The sequence below is a fragment of the Centrocercus urophasianus genome, unplaced genomic scaffold (genome assembly GCF_019232065.1).
Source record: "Centrocercus urophasianus isolate 14NV4802_14NV808 unplaced genomic scaffold, USGS_Curo_1.0 seq_23, whole genome shotgun sequence".
Classification (NCBI taxonomy): Eukaryota; Metazoa; Chordata; class Aves; order Galliformes; family Phasianidae; genus Centrocercus; species Centrocercus urophasianus.
Genome location: NW_024884789.1, coordinates 18,483,345 through 18,510,442, shown reverse-complemented (window position 1 = coordinate 18,510,442; position 27,098 = coordinate 18,483,345). Strand labels below are relative to the sequence as shown.

Genomic DNA, 27,098 nt, shown 5'->3' with positions numbered 1-27,098 from the left:
TTTCCTCCATCATTTGTGGTTTAAAACTGCACAGGAAGCACATCAAAGCAGTGGCCCAGGGACATTCAAACATCTCCCAGCGTGGGAGAAGGGATTCTGCACAATGTGCAAGCTCACTTCGAGCAAAAATGCTGCAGATCCTCAGAAATGGCCACTACAAAAGGGAGCAACCAGAATCTGCAAAGCATCACGGGCAAGAGACTGCTCCAAGGGTTGCTGCTGTGAGGACTCAGAGCAGAGGTAACAAGAACGATCCTCCCAAGTAATGCCAGGATTCATCCTCATGGCAAAAAGACCCTGAGCAGTCCTCCTTTCTGAACAGCTGCTGCACAGGACATGACATCTGGCCAAAAGCAGCTGCCAGCAGGAAAAAAACTGGCAACAGCAAATCATGAAAGAACTGACACGTGCACTAAAGCTGGCAAAAGTATGGAAAAGTAGAAAATACAACAAGTTGGATAACCCTTCAATGACTTAAAGCATTCCAGTCAGCCTTATGATGGGATGCAGCCACTGCTGAAAGAATGGGGAAAATGCTGCTCCTGAGGAAACAAAAGTAATGGGCACCCAAAAAGCTGCTCAGTGCCCTATGGTGTTAGACACAGGAGAAGGATCTTTGTCATTTGGGTGGGTCACACCACGGAGGAATCTCCAAAATATATTTATAATGCTTTTAACAGGGAACCCAAACCGTAACTCTCACACCCTGTTGACTCGGTCTGTTAAAGCTCCAACAGGGACCAGCCATCATCAGTCTGAACTTCCCTTTATCACTATGAAGGGATATAGATTCGTAGAAGTGATTTTGCACGTGTTATGAAAATACACTGTGTGTATTGTGAAAAAATAAAGCTTTTATTTTTTATTTTTTTTCCAAAACCATAATGATGACTGCAGAGGGACTTGTAGTCTTTGGTCTGGTTCAGCTTAGCAAAACCGCCCACCAGTACTCCCTTCCCGATGTCATCTATTCACTGTTTAGTAAAAACACAACTGCACTTGCAAGCTAGCAACACTCAGACAACTGCAGTAACGATGAGGAAAGTGCTGAAAGACTGAAAATACTTGAGCTAACCTGGAAAGAGTATTTGCAGCTGTATCCCGACTGGCGGATGCGAACAGTCTCCAGCATGCCTGTGTACCGCAGCTGCCGGAGCACCAGGCTGTCGCTGAACCTCAGGGGCAGCTGGAAGGGAAAAGGAGGCCAACCATGAGCAACTATTTCCTTGAGCTCCGAGCACCTGAGCAGACTTCTAAGCATGTGGGTGGGGCAACAGGCTCAGCACATGTAGCACATCAGCAGGACATGCACACTGGCAACGATGACGAGGGGCAACGTGGGGCCCCAGAAACCACGCTCATGGCAGCAGGGTTGAATCCTGTTTGCTCCTACAGAGCCGTCAGATGGAGAGTTTCATACATCTAACTAGACAGAAAGCTACAGAGAAGGGGTTTTTGGATCCTCTGAGCTGACTAAGAAAGCCCCATCAACAGCACAGCCAATGAGCAGGGTGAGATGGAGCAATGATGCCCCACTTTGTATTCTTAACCATCTGGGTAAGACTGCGAAGTCTTATGAATATATGAAAAAAATATTCCTATAGCCTTCTTTTTAAACTGAAGATCTCTAGCCCAGCAGACAAACCAATCCTTACATCGTATTTCTTGAATTTGCCTTTATCACTGAATCAGTCTGATTAACGTGGCTTATTCTGGAAGAAGGTACAAATATCTTATAACCCCAACTTGGGTTGGGGTTTCTATTTAAAAAAAAAAAAAAAAAATTACATATTTACAAAGTATTTCCAAGATGATTTTAAGCAGAAATTCAGGAACTAAAACCCAACTCTAGTCCACTTCACTACTTCCTTCCCCACCTCGTGGCTGTGCTCTAGGAGGATCTGTTTCCAAAACCTCAACACTCTAAAGGTTTCCAGCAGGCTGACAGAGATAAAGAACGAGTTCTGCACGAGAGAACATGGGTTTTGCAATCACACCATTAGCAGCATTGATCTCACAGGACAGGGTTTACCTTCTCGGCATTGGATCGAATGCACTTGACAAAATAAGGTTCTGCCTGGCCAAGAGTCTCCATCAGCTTGTTGAGTGATGCCTGCAAGGGAGAACACATCTTCAGTTGGGAAACAGCATGAAGAACAAGGAGAAAACATGCACTGAGGCCACAAAACAAAACTTTGAACAAATGGTGAGTAAACCAGGCAAATGGGAAACCTCCCCGAAATGAGCATCTCACACTGATACAACTTGGCTGCTTCCATCTTCACACCCAACTAAATGGCTACAGAGACAAGCAAGCCTGCTTGTTCAAGGCCCCTGCAGAAACCACAACAACACTCACACTGCTCTTTAAGACCCCCGCTTCAGCCTTCCCAAATCAACCAGCAGATCCCAAAGTCCCCCCTGCTGCACCCCAATGAGCCACGCACAGGCACGGAGCAGGAGCCAACGACCTGCTCCCTGTGCACCCAACTGCCAATGTGTCTGAAACACAAACATTTTCATCTGTCAGAAATCATTCTGCTTTCTAAGTCCGAGATCACCGTTACTGGCACAGAAGGGAATTCTCGATGATGCAACAGGAAGACCTGACAGCTTTCTCCAATAACTGCTTTGCACAGCTTGCCTGTCTGCCTTGCTGAGTGAACTCCCATTATGTCAAATCATTGAATTTACAGATTTTTAAAGCCTGAACATTTCACAGGCTGTTTTGAATCACAGGATTGCTCAGACTGGAAAAGACCTAAAGACCATCAAGTCCAGCCACAATGGATGAAGGTCGTCCCAAGATGGCCTATCTTTGGTCATACCTGTCTGCTGAAAGGCACAACAGTGGTCACTGAGAATCAAGGCTCTGCCACATTTCTGACACAGAATTTTCACTGCTTTTCCATTTCCCTTCATTTCTGTGCTACTATTAAAAGTGTAGATTACAGAAGTGACCCGGTGTTGGAATCACTGCCGCATCCAACCACTCTATGGGATGCCTGATGAGTGCCTCCAACCTGCAAACACTGCAGCAAAGCACAAGCTCTGGGAAATAACACGCTGACTGCTGTAGAGCAGAGCCTAGTCACTGTCCCTGAGTCACTGTGGCTGAACTGACGCCTGTGCTGCACTCTGCACTGTATCTATTTCTTTTATGTGCCCTCTAAATGCTTTGGATGTCTCTGATTGCAGAGCACATGACTGACGTGGTATTAATAACGTGCTCCAGAGCCGATTACTCGTGGCAATGACCTGATTTTAATAGCGCCAGAACTCCGTTACTCAGAAGATATTCTGTTGCATATATACTGCATACAGCTATGGATTTATGGATATGCATGCTCATAAACCTGTGTGCACAAGTGCATAATGTTAGAATGATGTAATTCATCTGAAGATTGGCTCGCAGAACACCTCCCGAGCCTTTTGAAGCCATCCTTAGGGGAAGCCTTTTATGTTAATCAATGTCTGCCTACACGCAGGACCTGGGGAAGAGAGGCTGACGAGGCACCCACGTGTGGTGCAGCTGCACATGGAGCAGCCGTGGTGCTGGGGGGCTGTGATGGGGCAGAGCCCAGCTGGTGGGCACAGTCAATCACGCAGCACAGGAAGGCAAAGGGACAGGGGATTTTGAGCTCAGATCTCTGCTCTCCACAGCAGATGGTCCCCCTTCCACGTGCCTCCCGCTGCCATCTGGCCTGCCCCAAGCACTGCAAGGCCCCTGGATTAACTGCCTGCCCCGCTCTGCTGCCCATCCCCAGCTCATATGCCTCTTCCCCAGGGCCAGCCCTGCTGGTTGCGACCCAACATCCCAGCACGGAGAGCCGGCTGGGAGGGGAGCTGGTAATAAATCTGCCCTGAGTTTTGAAGCAAGAGCCATCGCCGCTCTTACAGCATCCCCTAATCCGGGCAGCCATGACTCAGAGCTATTTTGCAGCAAAACTTCAAGCTCGGCTAAAATCAATACGAGACGCAGCAGCTGCGAGCTCCCTGTGCAGGCATCGGCCACAAGGCAGCATTTATCTGAAAAACACAGCAATGCACAAACCCCGTGATGGGAAGCATTTGTATTTCCTGTCGCTGACCCAGTTCCACGCTCTGCAATTTTATTAGCTTGCTCTTGATAAAAAGCCATCTTGCAGCCAGCACCAAGTGTTTTTCCCTGGAGAAAACACTTCACCCTTATGAGTGCTAAATGAAATCAGGGCTGGAGTGCCCAGCATTCTTCTAGAACAGGAGCAAGCAGGAGCACCAGGAGCCAGCACACTGCAATACGCTTTCATTCATTTAAATAAAAGAGGATGAGCTGTATGCACTGCTCAGATGCTGCCAGGTCAGTGCTGCAGTGTCAGAAAGCACAGGAGCAGTGTGAAGGCTCTGCTTTGCTGCATGGGGGGGATCTTCACAGCACCCCAAGCTCTGCTGCTGGGACTTGTACAGGAACCTCAGCTCTGCACTCCTCCACATTACGTCTAAAGGACAGATGGGTGTCAGGAAAACATCCTCAGTTCAGCCCCCCCAGATGTATAAATTACTTATGAATTATGCTCTGCAGACATTTATTTTAATCAGTGTACAATTAATCCGGACTGAGCTTTAAATATATACATACACACGCATTCTTCATTTTATATATACAGAGTTCTATATGTGTGTGTACACATGTATATATATAAAATTACTTGATCACAGACACATCCACGCATGAAGTCTCTCTAAAAATGACCAACATCTCAAAAATAAAAGTAAAAACCAAGTCAAACTTCCCCAGAAAAGCATTTTTGTTAAGTGTAATGCTGCATCCTAATACTACCACATGGCAGTGCATGTGACTGGCACCGATTCCCAAGCCCTGATGCACACATCTGAGCATTACTTTAGCTGTGGCTATTCCCAGGGAAGCTTGGCTGGCACGCAGCACTGCCATCATAACAGATGCTGTACTGATCCTCCTCTGAGTTCCCCTGCATGCCTTGAGATAATGCAGCAATGTTTTGACCTTTCTGCACCTATTAAAATTCACATTCCACCTGACTTGAAAACAGACTGAATTGTAAATGTTGAACCTAAGCAAAAAAAAAACCACTTTAAAATCCTATAGCAGAATTTGACTAGCTTTCTGGATTCAGCAGAGAAAACAAGATGATGTGAATGCCTTGAAAGCAAGGAGCCAGAAAGCAGGCCGTGCACACACACACAGCTGCACGCTACGTAAATGTTTGATGAGGTGCCTCACTGCGAGGGCACTTAAAAAATCACAGCACAAAAAAGACCAGCACCAACCCCCCCCAGCACAAGGCTCTCCCTGATGCCTTGCCCACTGGTTTTACCCTGACATAACTGCCTTTCTTCCCACCCCTTTCTGCAGCAAGTGACAATCTCTGTCTCTATGTCCTGCAGCTCACCCTCACGTCCCCCCTCTGCTGTCTTGGAGCATCATCTTGAGCTGAGCTCACATCCTGAACAAACAGTGGTGAAGCTGGAACATATTTACTTTCCATTCAGTACAGGCTTATCACCAATCTGTACCAAGGCAAACAGAGTGCTGCGTTACCTGGAACTGGGCGCTGATGCTGGGTGGTTTCTTCTTCTTGTGGAGATGGAGAAGGGATTTTGTAATGTGGTCGTGAAGTGTCAGGTTAGTCAGGTGCTTGAGGGACTTCACATCCAGCATGTGCTGTGGAAGACAGATTTCATTCTCTATAAATGTAACTGGAACTTACTGCCACGCTATAATCATTTACATGCCCTGCAGAGCTTCCTTACAGTAACCACCCTATCTCATTTCCATGGAAAACATCAGGGAAAGGCTTGAAACATATGACCTGCTTGGCCTCCTAGTTCTTGCCAAAGGCTTCTTTGACCATGGGAAGTTTGTCTCTCTGACACACTAAAGTGGGGTTGCAGACAAACATAAATATCTCTGGAAAGTCGACCATTTGTCTATTATTTCCATGGCATTTTAACAACAAACTTGAATTGTGACTGCTGCAAATAATTCATCATGTGCATATAGAAAACGAGCCATCAGCCATAATTAGCAAGTCCAGGGGCTTCATTCCTGTGAACAGGAAACTGTAGATGGAAACCACGTGCTTGCCAGCAGGACCTCAGAATCACAGAATGGCCAGGGTTGGCAGGGACCTCAAGGACCATGAATCTCCAACCCCCTGCCACATGCAGGGCCACCAACCTCCACGTTTAATGCTAAACCAGGCTGCCCAGGGCCCCATCCAACCTGGCCTTGAACACCTCCAAGGATGGGAATCTCCTCTTTGAATAAGGATGGGGGATATGAGAAAGCCCCAGGGAGGACTGCCACACTGACAGTGCAAAATCCAGTGTAGAATTTCTTTCAGTTGAGCCAGCACTGCCAAGGCCAAAAAAGGCATCAGTCCACAAAACCTACTGAAAACCTCCTTCCTTCTAACTGCTACGAAAAGCTCACTTCATCACACACAGCACATCCACTGTTAATGAAGAGTTAATTTATTGCCATTAGAAGATACAGGGACTGCAGGACACACACAGAACGCAGCCATGCTGTAGGTATGGCAGAAATGATCAATTGTTAAGAGTGTTTTTAAGACCAAAAACTGTGCAGGCATCACGAAAATCGCTTTGCTTATGAGGTGACAGCCATTCTGCATAACTACTTGCTCTTTTTAGAGGTTCAGTTATCATATTTCCCTAGCACGTACACACTCCCCTGCCCAGAAGGAGGAAAGAAAGGGCCCAAGCAGGTCTGAAAAGGAGGATGTGAGTGCTCACACAGACCTCCCCCAGCACAAACCAGGGCTGAAATCCTTGGTTTTACAGACACAAACAAGACCCAAACAGAGCAGAGATGACAGCAGCCCCAGAACAACCCCAGCCATCTTTCTTACACACACATCAGCATTTCAGCACTGCACCCACAGCCTTAACCTGGGACCAGCAAGGTCAAAACGCTGCTTCTCACCTTCGGGAGACTGGGTTTGGCTTTGCAGTTCTTATTTCGCCTGGGGAGACAACAAATGGCTCAGATTAACCCACTTGTGTAACTGCAGAATAGTTTGTGTGTTACACTACAACAGAACAGTTCTGCCATTAAGAAACATCATTCTTTTTTCTTTACTGCAACACAGCACAGACAGTAAGGTCCAAAAACACTGGAGGTTATGAACCAAGCCCTGCAAAACTCCCTTTAGCAACTCCTTCCTACAACCTGACCTGAAATGAGGCTCCCTCTGCATGCTGCCGACTTGTACGGATTCAGCTGAGAGGGAGGTACTCAATCACAGTGCATTCTTACATCAGAAATGAAGGGCTAATTTGGGCAGCGCAGGGACCATCCTGCTTTCTCACACCACCTGGGTGATGCTCTCTGAAACTCCACATCAGGCTGCAATGTGATTCACCCGCATCATTTCCACATCTAATTTGTAATGGAAACTTTGATATCACATTAAAAAATGTTACTGCATAACATCACTGTCATCTCTTTAGACTGGTTTGACCGGGAGACTCATTCCTTCTCTTACTTCCCCGTACCACTTTACTGTGTCTGTCATTACAAATGAATGATAAGGGATGAATAACTCAGGTATATAAAACATACCGGGGTCGTTTTGACCCAATTGTGTCCAAGCCCACTTGAAACTGATCTTTTTTTTTGCTTGTTTTGGCTATTTACATTCCTCTTATTACCCATATCGCTCATTATATGCCAGGAATGAAGCCAAAATCCCCTCCTTTTGTACTGACATGAGGATGCCGTGGGCCCTTTCCAGCAGCTTGCTGTTAGTTGCGTTCACAAATATCCCATCCTTGTCCAGGAAGGAGCTGGGGCTGGCGAGCCTGCTGTGCCGCATCCCCATCCGGCCATTCCAGCCAACAGCAAAGGCATCCCTGAAACCCAAACAGGGCAGTGAGACACATTTATGGACAGATGGAATAGACACAAAAGATGGTTCTACGACAGAATAAAGCGTTGAGACGATTTACTTAATAACCACTGCCATCTTCTAAGGTGGAAGATCAGAATCACTTCCCCAGTTTGTTCCCTTCTGCCACGGAGCACAGCTGTGCTGGTACCCAGGAATGCGGCTCCCCTGCAGCCCTGGCTTGCAGGAGGACGAAGAGAGGAACCAAAGTCCTCCCTTACAGGAAGGAAAAGCTTCCACAAAGCTTCACATCAAGGCAAGATCCCCTCCAGGGCTGGAGGAGCCTTCTTCCAGTGCCTGGGGTCATGCAATACTTCTGTATGGTTCAGCCAGCCTTGCAGAAACTGTCTTACAAAATAATACTGTGAACTGGTCTAAGGAGGGATGTGGGGTCTGCAAAACCTCAGAGATATTTCAGACAGATGGGAAAAGGGTAGGAAGAGACCTGGCTCATGGAGGGCACCAGTATGGCAGCATCAGTCTTCTGGCCATGAAGATGCCAAAGAACACAGTGGTTTATGCTTCGGAAGAAGTGAAAGATCAAGTGCCACAATGGAAAGAAAATGCTAAGCAAAAAGAGTTGTTAATGCAGCCAGTTCAAAGCTCATAGCCAAATCTTTGGAGTAAAATGGCATAAAGATTCAAGTCTCCTCACTGCCTTGCTGCAATGCTTTTAAAATTCATTCCTAGTTCCACTAAATCTGTATTTTGACGTGTACTGCTATTAAAAGAAAGGATGAATACAGCAAAGCAAACCCTTGATGAGTGCCTCCGGATCTCTTTTTTTAAGCAGCCCATTTGATCCAAGGCAGGCCACAGAGAAGCTTGAATTTCAGTGATGTCTGCAGGCCACCTTCACAGCTAAGGTCCCAAAGCCTCCTGCTTGCAGGGGAAATAAAACCCTGTCTGAACCACTTCCACTAACTCTCAACGGCCACCCTGAGGACCCACAGCCCATCACTAATTCAGCTGATTGTAACTCAGAATTGAATAAGAAAGTGGTGATATGGGCTCTGAATGAGACTAAAGAAGAGAAAAGCCTATACGTCCTCGTGTAGGTTTAAAAAGACCAACCATCTCTGTTTATTACAGACACTCTAGGATGGATATGTGCACACAATGACGGACACAGCTGTTATGGTACTTGGAAGTCAATCATCTCACCATGCAAAACCAACTGCTTCAAGACAGACTGATCAACACCTGCTTCCCTGCACGCTGCGCCAACATCAAGGAACATAAAACAGTTTCTGCTGCATGAAAGCAGACAGCCCAAGCGGTTCTGGTTAGCAGTGGCATGGCTTTCATTACTCGGTGGCTGCTGAAGGCAGTTCCGAGGCGTGCTGGCTTCCCGACGCTCTGCTGAAGCCTGGTTTCCTCCAGCTGCCATCCCAGCATGTGGGAACCACACGATCACTTTCTTCTGAGATCAGAAGCTCGCTGGGCCCTCCCCATGCCTTCCTGCATGATGTCATGCCTGAAATTTGCTTTTTGAAGAGAGCCCCGGGCTATCCTGGGAGTTGTACAACACAGACTTATCAGCCACCACATGATGATGAGATGGCTTGAAAAGAGAATTCCTCTGTTTCATTTAGCTCTGTAAATCACTCACCAGCCTATCTGTTGGCTCGACACTTCTGAACTGAGGGACAATTCAACCACAGGGCTGTTACAGCAAACCTCTTTCCTATAGGTGTTATCCTTACCTCTGTAGATCCCTCTTCTTCTTTTTTTTTTTTTTTGACAAGCACAGCTTAAAAGCAAAGCCTACATTTAGAAAGCATGATTAACGACTCTTCAGATTAAATTTATTCACAGCGAAAGGTATTAAAAATCACATGCCTACTCCAAAAGTGCCTTCTGGAATTTAAAGACATGAGAGCTCACACTGTGGTTTGGGCTTTCAGAAGGCAGGGGCACAGAGGACACGTGGGGACCAGTCCCCAGTGATGCCCAAGGTTGCACTGCTCAATGATGCCAAGATTAGAGATGCTACTGAGCCACCACACCAAGAGAAACACAGGGAGAGCACTCTCAAAACCACATTTGTGCCAGTTACAGCAGAGGTGCAGCAGAAATAGAGGTCTGTCCTGAGTATTTTTAGGATACAACTGCTGAGGATGAAGGAAGGCACAGCAGACGCTACCCTTGATGCTGGCTGTTTATGGGAATTTGTGTGATGTCCTGACTTGTTTTAAGCCAAATAAATACAGCTGACCACAGGCTGAACCTCGACAGAAAGGAATAAACACATTCATCTTCTGTGTTCTGTGAGACAGTAGGAGTTTCCCTGCCTTTACAAGATGTACTATCAACGACTCCAGATAATTAAAATGTTTTGGGCTATGAAAATACTGGCAGCCCAACTTGCCCTACTGGCATGCCCCAAAGTTGGAGCTATACAACCAGAAAAATGCCATCTCACTTCACTGATGTTCTCCAAGCACCACCACCCCATCTGAAGGCTTTCTTTCAATAAGCATCCTCCTTTGGACTGCTGAGAGATGGCAGCTGGAGAAACTGCACAACACCTCTTATCTACCCAGCAAGATCTTCGCAGGGACAAAGTTTCATGTTACATCACTTTTAGGGAAACCTGTGCAACCAGAGAAGTGAGGAAGAGTCACTTCTGGAGGCACCAACCTTGTCTGCCTCTTTCGGAAAGGAAGGGGCACAGATGACATCTGTGGATTTTTGTTCCCCTACATATTGCTCCTTTTTTTTTTTTTTTAAATCTAATTTCAATCTTGCACATTTGACTTAAGGCCACTAAATCAGAGATTTAATAACGTTCTTAGAGAATATTTTGCATCACACACACGAAAAACCCAACAGTGAGATGCAGGCATCACAGTGTTCAGTGAGCATCCCCTCGACTTGTTCTGGGCTTCTCATGGAAATCAGAGCAGCCATGAAATTGCAGCTGGATATCTGCAGCTCCAAGCAATAACTCTGGGAGCCGAAGGTACACTGATCATGTATTTCCCAGTGTCCAAATACGTATGCTCAGAGGGAAGCAGGGAAGCACCATACCTCCCTAGAGATGCTATCTGAATAATCAGAATTTCTGGCATCTGCAGAAGGGCAGTACAAGAGTAGCTGGACAAAAGGTGAGTATCTGCACCCACAGTCTCCACTGAAATGAAGACACTTTGCTTCACCAGAAGCTTAATTCTGATGCAGATCTGGAAAAACTTTGGCCAAAGAGGCACAGATCTGTGCCAGAAAGCACAGAACCGACTCTCAATCAGCAAAATTGAATTAGGTGCTTGAATGCCCTCAACCCTCAAAGAGGGATAAAAAATAGAACTGTATCTATAACCACGAGTTGAATCTCCTTCAGAGTTCACACGCTGTAACATTACTTTGGAACTAAGATCTCCTGTGCTCTAAGAGACATTCCAGTCACCAGACGTCCCCTGATTTTCCCCTGACAAGCAGCAAACATTTGCTCAGTTGCAATTTCAGACCTTCCCTGGTCCTGAACAGCCAGCAGCACCCGCAGCCATCAATCTCACTGCTTGCACACAAACACATCATCTCTACTTTTGCCACAGAAAAATGTCTGGTTTTTTTTTCCCCATGATATTGGCACATTCATTCTCCTTTTTTTTTTTTTTGCACGCTTCTGACCACTTTGCACATTGCCTTGGGGCTGAGTAAAGCTGCTTTCTGTGCCTACTCTAAGTTATTTAGATATCATCACCGGCAGCAAAAGAACTAAGAGAAGACAAAATTAAGAAGCACACTGGGAAAACCATTAACGCAGTCATTAACAGCAGCAGATAGCACTCTCCCATCCAACACTCCCTTGCCATGACAATGTGGAAGCAGGACACTTACCGCTGGCTCCTCTCGTTGATGGTATTGACTCCCTGGAGATCCGAGAGCGGCGTCCGCGGGCTTTTCCGAGTAATACCTACAGCAGCACATGGAGAGGGGAGTTTCTACCTGGCTTCTCACCAGCAGGCAATTAGCAGAGCCATAGCTTAGTGTTGACTACGGTGAGGAGGAGGATGTACATGTCACAGCACATGCTGCCCATACAAACAAGGGTGCCAAGGATGCCAACGTACCCATCGTCGTCGACGTCGTGCCTCTCTGCCCTCGAGTCATAGCCCTGTGAGTAACACTGTTTGCTCAGCGTGTTGCTCTCCCTCCCACGCTCTCACGCTGTGTTAGGGACACGGTGTCCCAGCTTGTAAGCAAAAGCTACAAGGGAAGAACTGCTGTGACGCTGGGGATTGCTTCCTGCATGTCCAAAATATTCCTAACCAGAAGGTATGCGCTGCACCTCATGGGGCACGCACAACACCTGGGTTTGAACAAGGTGCTTGGAGACAGGGGAACTTAGGCCTTCCATGCTTCCTCCCTTCTTGCAGACTAAGGGATGTGGACGTGCACTGCACAGGGAGCTGTTACTGAAGCTGCATCCTTCGAGATGTGCAGATCTAGAGGATCATGAATAATAGCCAAGGAAGTCATCACACATGGTTACAGAAGCAAATGTATCATCGGTTACCTTCCCCAAAGTGGAAATGTTTTGTAACCAAGCATTTAAGAAGACAGAAGGCAATTTTTGTAGGAAATAAAATAGCTTTCAAGCCTCTAAAATACAGCTACTTAGACCCAGCAAGTCTCAATTTGACAAGAAAACAGTCATGCAATTTTAAAATGTGTTGACATGTCTGCTGTGAGACAGGAAACATCGCAGTGCTGACTTAAACATGGGAACTGTATGCCCCCTCACTCTGACATTTCTGTAGCAGAATAAAACTGGAAAAAAAATGAAAAGGAAGAAGCCTAAGATATAGCTTGTAACTGAATAGGAAGAAGCAATAGCAGATTCCCTGCGCACGTTTGTCATTTTTGCTCAAGATGAAACAATTCCTGCTCAAGAGATTTTGCAATCTCTACTTCTGATGATGTTCCAGTAGAGAGAATGATAATCCACTTTAGTGCTTAGCTATGCCTAGAGTTTAAAACTCTCTTTAAAATCTTCGTTGCTGCCATCAAAGTCATTTTTGGGGTTGCATTTCTCATCAGAGAAACATTCTCTTCCCTCTTTCTTTATTTTTTGTTTATTATTATTATTTTTTTTACCTATGCTTGGATGCTTGCATGTACACATGCAAAAGACTTCTCTAACTTACAGCACTCTAGAGTGTTTAATGACCAGTTCCAGTCATAGAATCATAGAATGGCCTGGGTTGCAAAGGACCAAATGATCATCTGGTTCCAACCCCCTGCTGTGTGCAGGTCACCAACCAGCAGCCCAGGCTGCCCAGAGCCACATCCAGCCTGGCCTTGAATGCCTGCAGGGATGGGGCATCCACAGCCTCCTTGGGCAGCCTGTTCCAGTGCCTCACCGCCCTCTGGGGGAAAAACTTCCTCCTCATATCCAACCTAAACCTCCTCTGTCTCAGTTTAAAACCTCTTGACCCATCACCATCCACCCATGTAAACAGGCAATGATGAACTTTCATTGCTATCAATGGACTTTCATTGCTATTGCTCAGATTTTCCTTCTGTCCTTGCCTCCCAAAGCCCCATCCAATGGAACAGGTCAGAGTGAAACTGTGAAGACAAGGTTGTTCAAAATCACTGCAACCTCACCTTGCTTCGATCGGGAAAAGGAAACGTCTATTTCAGGCTCCCAAATAACAGCTGCATTACAACTGCACTGCAACTCTGCCACTTTCACATTCTGAGTGACTTTTTGATGAAGATAAGTTACAGTGCACAAGGACAGAAGCTGAGTTAAGGAGGACTGCTTCAGGAATACCAAGAAGACTGCATTGTGCCATCACTTGGCTCCTGAAAGGAGACATTCATACATGCCAAAGCCAAATAAAAGGTGCCATAGTGATGTAGCCCCTTTTCTAGGAAACAGAGAGGGCTTTTTATGAACGAATGACAAAAAGTTCCAGATTTAACTACTTTATGTACAGCCTAGAGAATTTTATATAAGAAACACGGATTAAGAAACTGCATGCACTCATACACTGCATGCCAAAGCACAGCGATGCAAGAAGAAGCCACTTGTTCCCTGCACCCAGCTCAGCTGCAGGCTGATGAATTTTGTGTTTCAGAAATGATTTTATTCCCATCTCCCAAATCTATTTCCTCTTCTTCAGCTGTGGTTTCACAAAGAATGATTATGCTTACCACATGTTTTCACAGCAAAGAACTTCAGACTGCCCACTTTGCCCATGAACATCAGCCAGCACAGACGTGGGGTTGAGCTGAGATGTTCACCTCCACACTTTGGAACACCACAGAGGAACACCAACCCCAGGCCGATCACCTGCCTACAGATGTGCTCAATTCAACATCAAAATGTTGTATGTGCTTCAATCCTAGCTTAAGCTGTCTCATGAAACCTGGAGAACAGCTTACAGAAGCATGCCCCATGGGAAGAGATCAGGCCATAATAAGCCAGGCTTCAAAGCATTGAGCTCAGCAGCCTTATACATGGAACCTCCCTGCCTGACACTAAATTAAGGCTGTGTTTCAAAGCAGCTCTACGAATTCTATCCTCATTCCTAAGCAAACTGCAAATTAGAACCCCCCAAACTTCCCACATTGCTGAGTTAACCTACACATCTTTACCTGCAACCTGAATTGTCTTCACTAAGGTCACTTAACACTTCAGAAGATCTACTTCTGTGTTCGTGTCAATGCATTGTGTTTCCTTGCAGTAATAAAAGTAACAGTGGGAAGCTGCAGCAAAAATAATGTAGGTAGACAGAAGTCTAAAATAAGAATTAAAGCACTTCCTCTGCTCCCCCAGTGCTACGCTGCAGGAAGCAGAGAAATCTGATCTGAGGTTCCTAGCAGGAAATGCGTATTTGTGGAGTTACCATCCAAGTGCTGTACTTACCGTGCCCGTTTCTGCAGAAACAAATCCCAGCATTTTGCACTTCTGCCTAAGTTGCATGAGGGCAACGTTAGCAGCTGGGGCAGCAAATGTGCCCTTGGCTGCATAGAGTCATGCTCTATTTCTGTAAGCTTTGTTATGCAAAATGAAGGAGGAGAACAATGGTGTGGAATGACACATCTCAAGCTGCGAGCATGAAATGTATACGCGTATGCAGACCCTTCTGAAGGTTCACCTGCAGGCTTTGTATCACTCCCTGAAAGCAGTGAGGCCATTCCTAAGGCTGTGACCGACCGCTGCAGGGCGTGCAGCTGGCAGTGACCCCTTGGGTGACGCTGCATACAGCACTGCTGGCAGTCTTGCAGCAGGAAGGCATGCTCCCTGCAGCCTCCCTTCTCCTCCCACCACACAGCACAGCCCTGGGAATTAGTAGCACGGGCAGGATATCCGTGTTGTCATGCAGAACTAGTTTATCACGTGACAAAGAAGTGAGGGGGAAGAAACGGAGACCAAGTGCATCTTTGCCTGCTTGCTCTGTTAAAATATTGCCAAATGCTTTGTGAGTACAGCCCATGGAGACCATGCAAGTCTTAGGGGAAGACTCAGCAGAACCACCCAACGTCTCAAGAGACACGGATCTGCCTTTGTTTTCACTCTCCTATTGATTTCAGATGGGATCCAAACACCTTTTGGCAGCCAGCAGGACGGCCCGGAGGGCTGCTGGGTGATTCCACCCTTCCTACGCCGAATGCACCTGATCTCCATTTCCCCTGTGTGAGTGCGGCATCAGAGAGAAGGGCGGGATTGGAGCCTTACTGTACTTCTCCTCCTTGCATCTCTGCAGGATCTCTAAGCTCCTCTGGTGAACTGGGTGATGGAGAAAGCTAAAACTATCCACACTTTTCAAAACCGCACATGGCACTGCATCATCATGCCCTTGGGAAGTAAAATAAAAACAAAACAAAAAATGGAGAGAAGAGAAAGATTACATAAGCAGAAACCAGGAAAGAGTGAAGAACAAGGCTGCCAGCTGCCTGAAGGATGTCAGAGCTCTGCTGCTCAGCTCAGAGCTTGCCTACATCATAGCAGTTCTGCCCATAAGCAGCAGGGACACAGCGGGACCTCAGCCACCCCACAAGCAGGCAGTGGACACGGCAGCGGGATGGGGGGGCTGGCTGGTATCCCAGCTGCACTGCCATATTGGCCAGGGCACAGAAATGCCATAATTGCCCCAAGATTATTTGGACATACAGTAAATGATTACACAAATCTTGTGTTATCGTTCATTCAAAACTCCTTCCGTGCCTCTGCCAGCTGTAGGCTGCCGTTTCCTGGAGAGGCACCTGGAGGCACGGCCACCTCAAACTCCCAGCTCATCCCAGTGCTGCGCCTTGCTCAGGCAGCGACCACGTAACAGAAGCAGAAGTCACTCCTATCGACAAGGATTTAGTCTTCCTCGAGGGCAGAGGACTGAGATTGAACTGGGATGGGATCGTTCATAAGCAAGGATCAGAACTGGGAATGGGTCGAGGTGGAAGACGCCATCCCTGGGAGGACGTCGTGGTCCAGCTCCAACCACGGGGAGGAGGAGAGGTGACACAGGTGGCACTCTGCAAGCAGGCAGCACCCCTCTGTGGCTGAACGGATTGAGGCAATGGGAAGCCTGAGATGTCACACTCCTGTGTGGTGGGGTCACTGAGGGGTTACCTTGTGTCAGCACATACAGAAGCATTTGTACCAACACGTCACATCGTCAGAAGGGACTGAACTTTATAGAGGAACGCTGTCAAGGGTCATCACTCCCCATCAGCACCACTTCACGCTGCTCAGTGGCACCTCTGAGATCATTGCTGGCAGCTACTCTTATTTGGCCAATAATCATTTCTTTGCAGTTTTTATTAATTTAACTTGGTGCCTGGCTTCGGGAAGAACTCAGCAGAACCCAGCAGGGTTCAGCTCTGCCCATGTTTGTGAGATAGGGGTACGTCCCATTTAATCTGGGAGCAGCCCTTGCTGGCTGAACAGGAACACAGAGCCACACCAAGCCTATCTCAGAGCAAGGACTTTGCTTCACATCCACCAAAAAGCAGATGGGAAAGCTCAGAGTCCCAACAGCCTGATTTGTAAGACCAGAACCAACCCTTCTAAGTCTTCCCTAGCAAAATATTCTGGTTTTCTTGCATAATGCATTCACATCCCTAATACAGCAGACTGCAAAAAGCGTCAATCAGCCAAATTTTTTTCTTAAAAAGCTTGATAATGTTCCTTTCCTCAAAGTTCATTAAAACCAAATCCAGTTCTAACGTGTAGTTCTTCCAAACTATCTTAATTCTCCCTGATACATTCAATAATAGCAACAATTAAACCAAATTACTGAAAGAGTCCACCCTTCAGCTAATTAGTGCCCCATTTGAGGAGGGTGAGCAGCACCACGGGAGCATCTCTTGGGCACAAGTTTGCAGCTGTGCTGCCATGGGCCTCCAAGTTAAAGGGAACAACAGTCGCTAAAAGCTGTGCTATGAGAACACCAGGAGAAAAATGAAGACCTCCAAAACACTGCAGGAGGAAAGGGTGACACCACTGCAGCACTTCTAAAGCAGAGCGTGGAGCTCACAGCACCACATGGCACTGCTGGCACAGAGGAGATAACTGCAAGGCTGGCAGACAAAGAAAGCAGAGCACGTTTTGCAAAGCTGCTTATATGCACAGGCTGCAGGTTTTCACATGAAATTCCCGCTGGACGTTGCAAGCTGGACTCAGCCAGGCCTGCAGCCAGGTAGAAGCAGTTCAGATCAATTTGGTGTGAAGACAAAAGAATAAAAAGAAGCTTGAAAAAAGCATCATGCCTCAGACGTGTCACTGCTCACTGGTTACAGCCACTGCCAGGGTGCAGCAGCAGCAGCAGAGAGCTGGGCAGCACGCCTTCTTAAAAATCATGTTAAATTATGACACGTGCAGCAGGCATGTGAATGCACATGGCTCTTCTTTGTGTGAGGTTTTTCTCTGCTAACCCACTGTAATGTCATCAAAAGCTCCTCATCCACATGCACTGAGGCATTCAAATGATGCTAATTAAAGCCAGCAAAGTTTGGTAAAAAAGCAAAATAAACCTAAAACATATGCTGCCTTCAGTTGTCTGCGCTTTCCAGAACAATTACCAGGTGATTTTAGTGCCAAGTGGCTCTTCAATAATTCACAAATGCCTTCTGCCATAGATGCACTGTGCAAAGCTGTGGCTTTTATTTTGGGCAGTAGGAGGGTCAATATTGGATGTTCTTGAGACCATCTGAGCCTCCTGCTTTGCTGCATCTCCTCCAAAACCCTTTGCTTTGGGATATTTTGCAAGACATGGGATTTTGCACCGTGTCTTCTGGGTTCTGTGCAATGTCACTGCACAGCTCTCACTTGGAGGGGAAGCCAGGAATGCTCTCCAGCAGAAAAGATTTACCTCATTACAGGAATTAACTTTAGGTAAACTGCTCCCTTAGTTCTGCCTTCATAATGGTCAATTGTCAAGACTCTCCCAGTTCAGTAATTATTCAGTAACACTATGAAAATGCAGGTAGGCAGAAATGGAGCATATGAACTCACTGGGGAATGTTGGGAGGTTTAGGACAATCTTTAGCTATCCTGTATTTTGAGGGTTCCTGGTTTTTGTTTTTTTCTCTTTCCCTAGGAAAAAAAAAAAAAAAAAAAAAAGAAGTTTTGAAGAAAAAAGTGGGCACTGTATATATAATACAATATTGTATTGTATTGTATACTGAGTGCCAGAAAAGTCTGTCTCAGCCTATGCTGAATACTGGTTGGCTTTGCCACAGAAAGTGGTACAAGAACTGAGTCTTCCAAAACTGCCTGAAAACCTCCTGACTGTTTTATGTCTATGCATAGATATAAGCAAGGCACAGCACAAATTGAAGGCTGGGAAGGCAGAGATGAGCACAGCAGTCACGACTGCTCGCAAGAAGCAGAGGAAGCAAAGCAGGGCTTGAAACCAGCAGGGCAGGAGCTCTTACTTTCAGAGCCTTAACTTCTTTGTCCTTCCCTTGAACAGCTTGCTGTAGCTCAGCTTTGTGGGATTTATGAAAGGTGAAGAGGCAACGCTAGGAAAATGCAAATTGAGATTTTCCAAGGTCAGGTATTTGGGGTGATGTTTCTCCCAGTGCCAAAGAGTCAAGTTTCAGGAAAGCTCCTTCACGCAGGGAGGCTGCACACGTGGAACATCCCTCCGTCCTCCACTTGGCACTGCAAAGCACCGAGGTCTAAGTGCTGCCTTGATGTGCCAGGCAGACACAGGTTTTCAGCGATGCCCTTTCTCTCAGCCCCTGTGGAGCAGCTCAGGGCCTCAACAGCTGAAAGCTGGTTTTGTCTCCTGCATTTCCTGGGATCTGACCAAAGGCTGGTATTATTCTCCCCCAACAAGACAATTATTCTTTCTGCTTGCATGGCTTCCCTATCGATGTGCCTTGTCCCCTGGCTCCCCTGATGCACACCTCACCACGTTTCCAACTGAAAACAAATGGGGCATCTCCGTGCTTAATTTAACTCAGCTGACGTTTTCCCTGCTGATGCTCTGATTTCATCATGAATTTCAAGCCCTCTTGTGCCCGGAAATTAATAGTAATAGTTTGTACCCATCTTCCCAAAATTGCTTTAATGCAGAGAAACGTTCTAAAAGCACAGCCAAGTATTGCCTGCCACAGCATGATGATGCATCATTACTCTCATTTAATTTAATGCCCCTGTGTTCCGCATGAGGACAGCTCAGTGGTTCTGCACGACTGTGAAGCAATGAATTTTGCTAGACCAGGGGCATGCTCTCTTTCAGCTTGAAGGGTGAACAGCTTGAAAAACTCTAAGGAGGAATTAATCCCCATTTTTTTGCAGATGTAACCCTAACTGCTAAAGAAACCCTAGCTAAAAAGAATTTACTGCCTGATTTTTGTATTTCTGTTTGAATCATTCAGGACTTCCTACGCAGGCACGCAGGAAGAAGTGAAGCAAGGGTAAAATGAAGGTCTTAGAGCATTAACATCCTACTGCAAACATACCCACCAGCATAACTTTGGGATATCAGCTATCTATACATTTCTGTTACTCAGCTTTTTAACAGACCATTAGCTCCTAAAGAACCAGGCTGGCTATTTAAAATACCGTAGTAACAAAACAAACTCATGCTGCCTGTGAAAAGCAAAAAAGCAGAGTTAGGAAACCGGCCCACTTACCAGTTTTCTTCTCAACGTATCGTTTTCCAGCCTCCCTAAAAGCAACCATTGCCCTGAAAAACGCCCGGAGCACGGCCCAGCGGAACACTGCCACCGGGTCGATGCCGATCATCCCACAGATGAAGGCATTTTTGCTGCTTCGCAGGAGAGCCACAATGTCTGGGCGCATGTGGTCTGTGTTCTTCTCACGGAAATCCTGGGGAGAAAGGAGCAAAATAAGGAATCTCTGCGAGATGCACTGCAGAGCAACTCAAGTCATGCTTCTACCTTATTTCTCCTCTTGTATTAGACACCTCTTTACCTCCAGAAAACAAATGCACTGCTCTCTGAAGCATGAAAGAGAAGGCATTTAAGTTTCTCATGTGTAATCACTGCATTACAGATCTGCAGACCTGTAAGCACCAGTATAGTCTCTTGCATAAGCTCATCTTCACAAAAATCCTTCTGCTAATAACTTACGTGTGCAAGTGGGGTAAATGTAGAAATCTCTCACATGGGATTTCAGAGGACCTGCACCAGTGAAATGCTGAGACCTGTGCTCATGTAGCCTGTACACTCCAATGATGGATCAATAAAAGACAGTAGGTTTTCTCAATGAACCAACCCCAGAAATATCAAATTAAAGTTTGGGGTGCAGCAGGAGCCTCAATGCACGTCTTCAATTCTTCCCCAAATACCAAGACTAGCAACAGGGCAGAGAACAGGAAGATCATCCCCACCGCCACCTTCTCCTCGCATGCTGTAGCCAAGCTTTTCACCAAGCACTTCCCTCTCCAAGCTCACTTCTTTTCTCCAGCCAAGCCCTCTTCAAAACATCTCTGCAAAGCCTAACAAGATGCTTTAAGCGAAAGCAACTGCTGGGGAGCAGCTGGGTGACAGACCTTTACTCCATACTTGACTTTGCCTGCATAGTGTTTGATGATGAAAGCTGGCTCCATCACTGCTGGAAATTCTATGTAGGAGTTCCCTTCGTGTTGACGCTTGAACTTGTCCAGCAGGGTCTGGTTGGTGGCTTGAGGAAAACTGGTTGGAAAGAACAGAAATGGAGTATAAAAACTTCACCTCTTGCTTGACCAAAAACAGTAAAATAGAAGTATTCTGAGCTTCCACTTCAATGACTGCATACACGAAGTGCACTTTTGTATGCTGTCAACAAACAAAAACAAGATACACGTGCTGTCTGACGAACTCTTTGCTGATTCAATAGTGATTTGAAACCAGTTATAAAAGGCATATATTCATTAAGGACACTGCACTGTATGCCCAGTGCATGTCAATCATTCAAAATAGGGGCATTTATGTGAAACTCAGAGTTTTTGGGACTGGTTTTGAGGCTTTGAACACTCAGTCTTACATCTATGGCAGTATTTGTGCACCTAGGAAATCCTGAGCTAGCTTACCTACTTAACTTAAATTACAGCAGTTCCCCAACTGATCCTGGCCTAGGAAAGAGGAAGGAAAGAAGTCAGAGTACATTAGCCCTGTCTGTTGGTAGCAACAAGCCAGTTCTTCACCCTCAAACCTCAAGGAAACCCACAGCATGGGGGGACATCTCACAGCAAATACCTGAGCATGCAAATCTCAGCTGCATCTGAGGCCATTAAACCCTACAGAAGGCAGCCCTTGTGTGCAAGTGTCCCTGGTTCTCCTGGGATTAATTTTAGGAGTAAATTGACTAAGCCACCTTATGGCTGGATAACAGCAACTGCACTGCCTGTTTAATTTCAAGCATCTTCATGTTATTAGCCCGAGACACAGACAGAAGCAAAGCAAATGGAACTACTGCCCTTCCCTCTAACAGAGGAAATTACTGAAATAGAACCATAGGTATTGTTTGGTCAGGGCTTTTTGCTTAGCTTGCTGATTCTCCAAGTGCTTTCATTACCACCTTGGAAACAAAACCAGTTCAGCCTAGAGAGCTATGAGCATCTTTCTAGGAAAAATCACTCAGAAAAATTACAGGAAGAGCTAAGATTTGGGGACGAACGCTTCCTAAGTACAGATCAAACACCATTAACTGAAATAGCGCTTCCAGATGTTCCCCATTTACTTACAGAGGCAAAGCACTTATCTTTTCCTGCTCGCAGCCCCAGCTCAGAGGGCAGGCTCAGCACCCCTCACGGCTCTCACTTACTTGCTCTCCTCATCCAGCAGATGGAGCAGGCCGGTTGGCTTCTTGCTGATGAGGTTTATGCAGCCAGAGTTGTCAATGTAGTCGATGTTGTGCCAGCTAATCCCTTCTGCTCTGTATTCCTCCTACAAGAAAAAGCACAATTAGAGGTTACAACGATACTGGCTGTAAGCAAAAGGAAATCAAAAGGCCAAAGGGTTCCAAAGAAACTGATGCATCATTTATCAAACCAAGCAGCTCTTCCACCACGGTGCCAACAAATGTTTCTGACGCAGAAGAAAAGAAGACAGGGACATCTGTATGACTTGTGTTACGTAGAACCATGTGGCATTTGACAACTTCAGGCATAGCAATCTTGAAAACTGCTTCATGGACAGCAGTGGTAGCACTTTGGGAACGAATCATCAAATGCACCCACATTTTATTAATGTGCAGTAAAAAAAAACAGTGCTAATTTTGCCTGCTTTCTCCTAGCAGTAAGTTAGCTATGCTGCAGACTGGGCCTTCAAGAAACACACACAGTTTAAGCACACGTAAAGCTATTAATAGACAACAGTGGTGCAACACACTCATTTAATTACACAGAAAAAGCAGTAAAACTCCCCATTCCTCGCTGGACCTCCCACTTCTGTGCCCAACAGCATCTATGGTCGTGCTGTAAGTGCTGGCAGTCCCCCGGGGCACACATCACCAGAGTAGGTGTCAGCAGAGTAGGAATGGGGATCTGTCCCCACATTCATCCTGCTGTACCCAAAGCAAGCTGTTTGTTTTCCACCAGACAGCTGCGATCCTCGCTCTTCTGGAAAGGGCCATCTCCTCTGAGGTGCATCTGCAACTGCACTATCTAGAAAAGTCTTCTGGAGAAATTATTTTAGTGCATCTGGAAGAAAGTAGAGCTGTTCTGCTCATAAAAATCCTAATCTTTATCATATGCTTTTACGTAACAACTTGTGACTCACTCTCAGAAGAGCGATATTGGAAGTGTTACTCCAGATGCTGGAAGAAGCAGCACCATTCCAAGCTGTGATTTTACTTTTCTATTGTAAAACACTTTGAGAGTTGGAGAAAAAAAAATTAAGACAGACCTCCTCAGCTGCAGCAATGATACACACACAGGCCAACCCAATTCGGTTTTACTGTTCTTTCTGCTTTTACTGCTGAGTGCAAACCTTTAAAAAATAAGAATGCTCTTCTAGCTATCCAATATATTAGCATGAATCCTTCCTGCATTATTTCAAAGAACTAGAGACCTTTGGGACAACCCATGATGAAATTTTTGTTAAAAAAATACAAGATACATCACCACAATCAACGGTTTCCAATATCATATGTCATATAATGATGCTCTGGAGCGAGACTCGACTTTCTATTATTACTTACCTAAACTTGAAAGAGTGAGCTTTTGCAGTTTTAAGTAGAAAGTGCTCCACAGCACTAATTTCAGACACACATACACACCTCGCCCACCAAAATCCTTTCTTTTCACAAACGTTGCACCATCACATGCAGGTGGAGGTGGATTTCCCATTACCATTAACAAAAACTTCTCCAAAACGTCTCAGGAACCAAAATTCTCTAAGCATTCACCCCAAGCTGGATGCCAAATTCAACACCTGGGGCTTCACACAGCATCACTCCAAGAGCACCCGCTGTGTGTGTAGGTGTGTGAGTGTGCAACAACTCTGAACATGGCAGAGCTGGAAAAGGAAACTGCTATTTTGTTTGGAAAGCAAAAACCCAGGAGATGATGCGCTCCCACAAATCGTTCCCAATTTTGAGCAACCAGTTTGACAGTAAAGATACTCTTCTGGAAGGCTGTCAGCCCACTAAACCCTTCTATCCATTCTGTGTTGACACAGCAACCAGAACAGCTTCCCTTAGCACTCGTGGTGAAGTGTGGAGCACAAAGCCCTCAGTGCTCAGAACAGCACGCATCCCGCTGGAACAAATTCCTGATAATAAGGAACAGCTCTGCATTATTCATTTTCTATTTGCTTTTGCATCTTGGATCTCTGCAGCACAACCAGGATGCTGAAAAAACAGACGTACTTGACAAAGATTTGTTGCATTTTTAGAGCAAACCAGGAAGAAAAGTTTCTAGATGGAAACCCTGCCAACTGTAGAAGAATGCCTATTTCTTGAGCAAGCACGAGCTCTTCCTGAGCGATTCAGTGGAGAGCCGGTGATGCGTGCGCTGGTAACAGGAGGCAGCATCATCCATCAGCAGCCTGCTCCTGACAGCTGCTAAATGGCATGCAGGGGCCATTAGTCCTGCTTGGGACCGGTCCTTACCGCAGCACTGAGCACTAAGACAGCAATAAACCTTGCTGGGATCAACCGAGCACAAACAAGCCCTCAGCGTGCTCCTCAGCGCCCAAAAGCCCTTTAGTTTCTTGAGCCTGAAGACCTAAGCCATACAACCCTGATTTTGGTATTGAGCACAAAGCCAGGCCGCTGAATATTGCAGACAGACACCCAGCTGAGCAACTGTGGGTTTTCACCAGTTACTGCTGCAGCTGCTGGCTTTGATTACACAACCCAACAGCAAAAACACCCCTATTAGCCATTATTATTCTTTCTCTTGCTCTGGAGCTCTACATACTTTTTACCCCCCAGAAATCACCTAGAGCTTTAAGCCTCCATACATCGACCCTGGGAACATACCACCTCTCTGCTCCACATATTCCAGTCCAGTCATAGAATCAGAATGGCCTGGGCTGCAAAGGACCACAGTGATCATCATTTCAACCCCCCTGGTGTGTGCAAGGCTGCCAACCACCAGTCCAGGCTGCCAGTTCTCCTGAAAGCCACTGAAGCTGACACTTGTTGTCCTGCATGGGAGGATCAGCAGCTGCACACTTGATGTCGCTGTCAAAGCCTTCCTAAAAAAGTTCTGCTAATCCAAATTTGGTACAAAGAAACTAGTAATGCTAGCTGGTTTTCCTAAACAGACCTCAGAAAATAATTTAGTTTCAATTGGTTTACTAGTTTATTGGCACTTCCAAGTTGCTTACTGCTATTACTAGATGGGGAAAACTAGTTAATGATTAACACATTAGGACTCACTTATTCAGGTTCCTCTTCAGCTCACAGCACGTGCGTGATCCGAGGCCAAACACCACGTCCCTCCTGGCCTGTTTCCTCAGTCCCAGGATTTTGGCTAAAAAAAGAGTTCTCCTTGGCTAGTTTTTTCCCCATCCCTCTCAAGCTGTGGATTTATTCCCCCCATCCGTCCATCCCTCTCTTCCATCCCCAGTTCAACTTCTGGCTGCGATGGCCAAATATGAATTGGGATTACACTCCTCAAGTAATAACCTTTTCCATAACAGCTTGGATGCAAGCTCTCATTTCGGGACAGACACGTACACAGCAAACACCAGAGCACTTGTTCCAAAGCACAAATGGAAAGAAGTTTCCCTTAGTCCATTTTTTCCCAGCATGTTTCCAGTTCTTGGTTTGGTTGTCTTTAGAAAGAGTCACAGTCCAAGAGGACTAACTGTGACTTTGTGATCTACCAGATCTTTGCTGGCTTGCAGAACACCATGCAACCCCCACAAATAAAAGGAGCAGCTTCAGGGGAAGATCCCTGCTGTCTGCAATGCATACACCAAACCTTTCCTGATGGTGGGATCAGAATCCTGCCTGCCAGTGGCTGGGGAGAGGTTAACTTCAGAGCGGAAATTCCCCAATTTTTGTGCTATTAGAAGCAAGTGGACAACACATGGGGTATGCTCAGACCCCTGGAGATCACAACATCTGCAACTCTCTAACCTAATCCAGCAACTGGGAGTGACAGATCATCCATCACAGTACTTGGTCCTGGAAGATACGCCACTAAAAGGTGAATCTTGGCATTTCCAGAAGTGTTTGCAGCCTGACAAACCACAAAGGGTTTGTTGTCTTTCAGACTCCTGGATGAAAGAACAGGTTTCATCTCTTTTGCCAGCGCTGACCGTAACGATTCTGCAGGTAAAATGCCCTCACAACACCAACTCTGTGGGACTCACACTTACAACATGGATCCCTGACTGTGTGTTGGTGCTACCAGGAATCAAACCACAGATTTCCAGTATTTGCAGTACGTGCTGGTGCAGCGAAGCCCACAGATTCCTATTTTTTGTCACCCTCTCTTAAATGCACAGCCTCACTCTCTGCAGCCCCAGCTCACTGAGACCCGCTCTGCTGGAAGGAACAATGCTAGTTTGCTGGAGAGGAGCACAGGGCTTTGGCTCCCAGACATAAAACTCGGCGAAAAGAACTGAGAAATGAGCCAAAAGCACACAGAGTCAGGTTTTTCAGAGTCTAGCAGCTCAATATTTAACTCTATCAGGTGAGAAATTACCGACTGCTCTCCTCTAGTGCATCCATAGGTAGACAAATACCTTCCAACCTTGCATCTCAGCTGTCGTGATCATACTGGCACAGTGATGTGGCATCCATAGGGACACACAATGCATACCAACAAAGACACTTGTTCTGCTGGCATGAGCACAATAACCTCCCAACTGACACAGCCTGAAGTGACAGAGCAGAGTTTTGTTGCCATAGCACCATCAGTTGCTTGCTAACAGCCTGGTCAGCAATTGCATTAGACAAAGCCTGGGGGAGAAGGGGGTCAGTGGCTTCAACTCACCTCTCACTAAGGAAAGAAGTATTTATGTATGCGCTTCATCACTTCATTCAATATTCAGAAAGATGTGGCCAAGCAATGAGCTGGCTCCTTGAGCTCTTCTTGCTTGCAAGGCATTTTTGAGAGCTTAAAATGCTCAGACTGATCAGAATGCCATGCCTCAAAACTATTTGTGATGTTCAAACATAGAAGGAAAATGGGGGTCCAGGCGCTGCAGAGCACATACCTGGAATGTGAGCATTCTCTGCTGAAATTCACATGACGTTATTTGAGGAACATTAGCTTGTAAAATCTGTGGCACCAA

General features: G+C 46.1%; 1 protein-coding gene across 8 annotated transcripts in view; it reads right to left on the bottom strand.

The window, feature by feature from the left end:
• MYO9A (myosin IXA) overlaps positions 1 to 27,098 on the bottom strand; it is a 163,305-nt gene that overhangs the window by 26,952 nt on the left and 109,255 nt on the right. For 7 of the 8 annotated variants that reach the window (XM_042824155.1, XM_042824163.1, XM_042824159.1 and 4 more), the window contains 10 exons: positions 22,168 to 22,289; positions 20,915 to 21,056; positions 20,034 to 20,229; positions 15,628 to 15,747; positions 11,775 to 11,850; positions 7,753 to 7,896; positions 6,968 to 7,007; positions 5,561 to 5,683; positions 2,033 to 2,113; positions 1,076 to 1,186 (listed from right to left, as the gene is read on the bottom strand). In XM_042824155.1, the coding sequence (XP_042680089.1) occupies positions 1,076 to 1,186; positions 2,033 to 2,113; positions 5,561 to 5,683; positions 6,968 to 7,007; positions 7,753 to 7,896; positions 11,775 to 11,850; positions 15,628 to 15,747; positions 20,034 to 20,229; positions 20,915 to 21,056; positions 22,168 to 22,289 (1,155 nt within the window). The remainder of the gene's footprint in view (positions 1 to 1,075; positions 1,187 to 2,032; positions 2,114 to 5,560; positions 5,684 to 6,967; positions 7,008 to 7,752; positions 7,897 to 11,774; positions 11,851 to 15,627; positions 15,748 to 20,033; positions 20,230 to 20,914; positions 21,057 to 22,167; positions 22,290 to 27,098) is intronic. The other variant, XM_042824162.1, reaches the window with a different exon arrangement.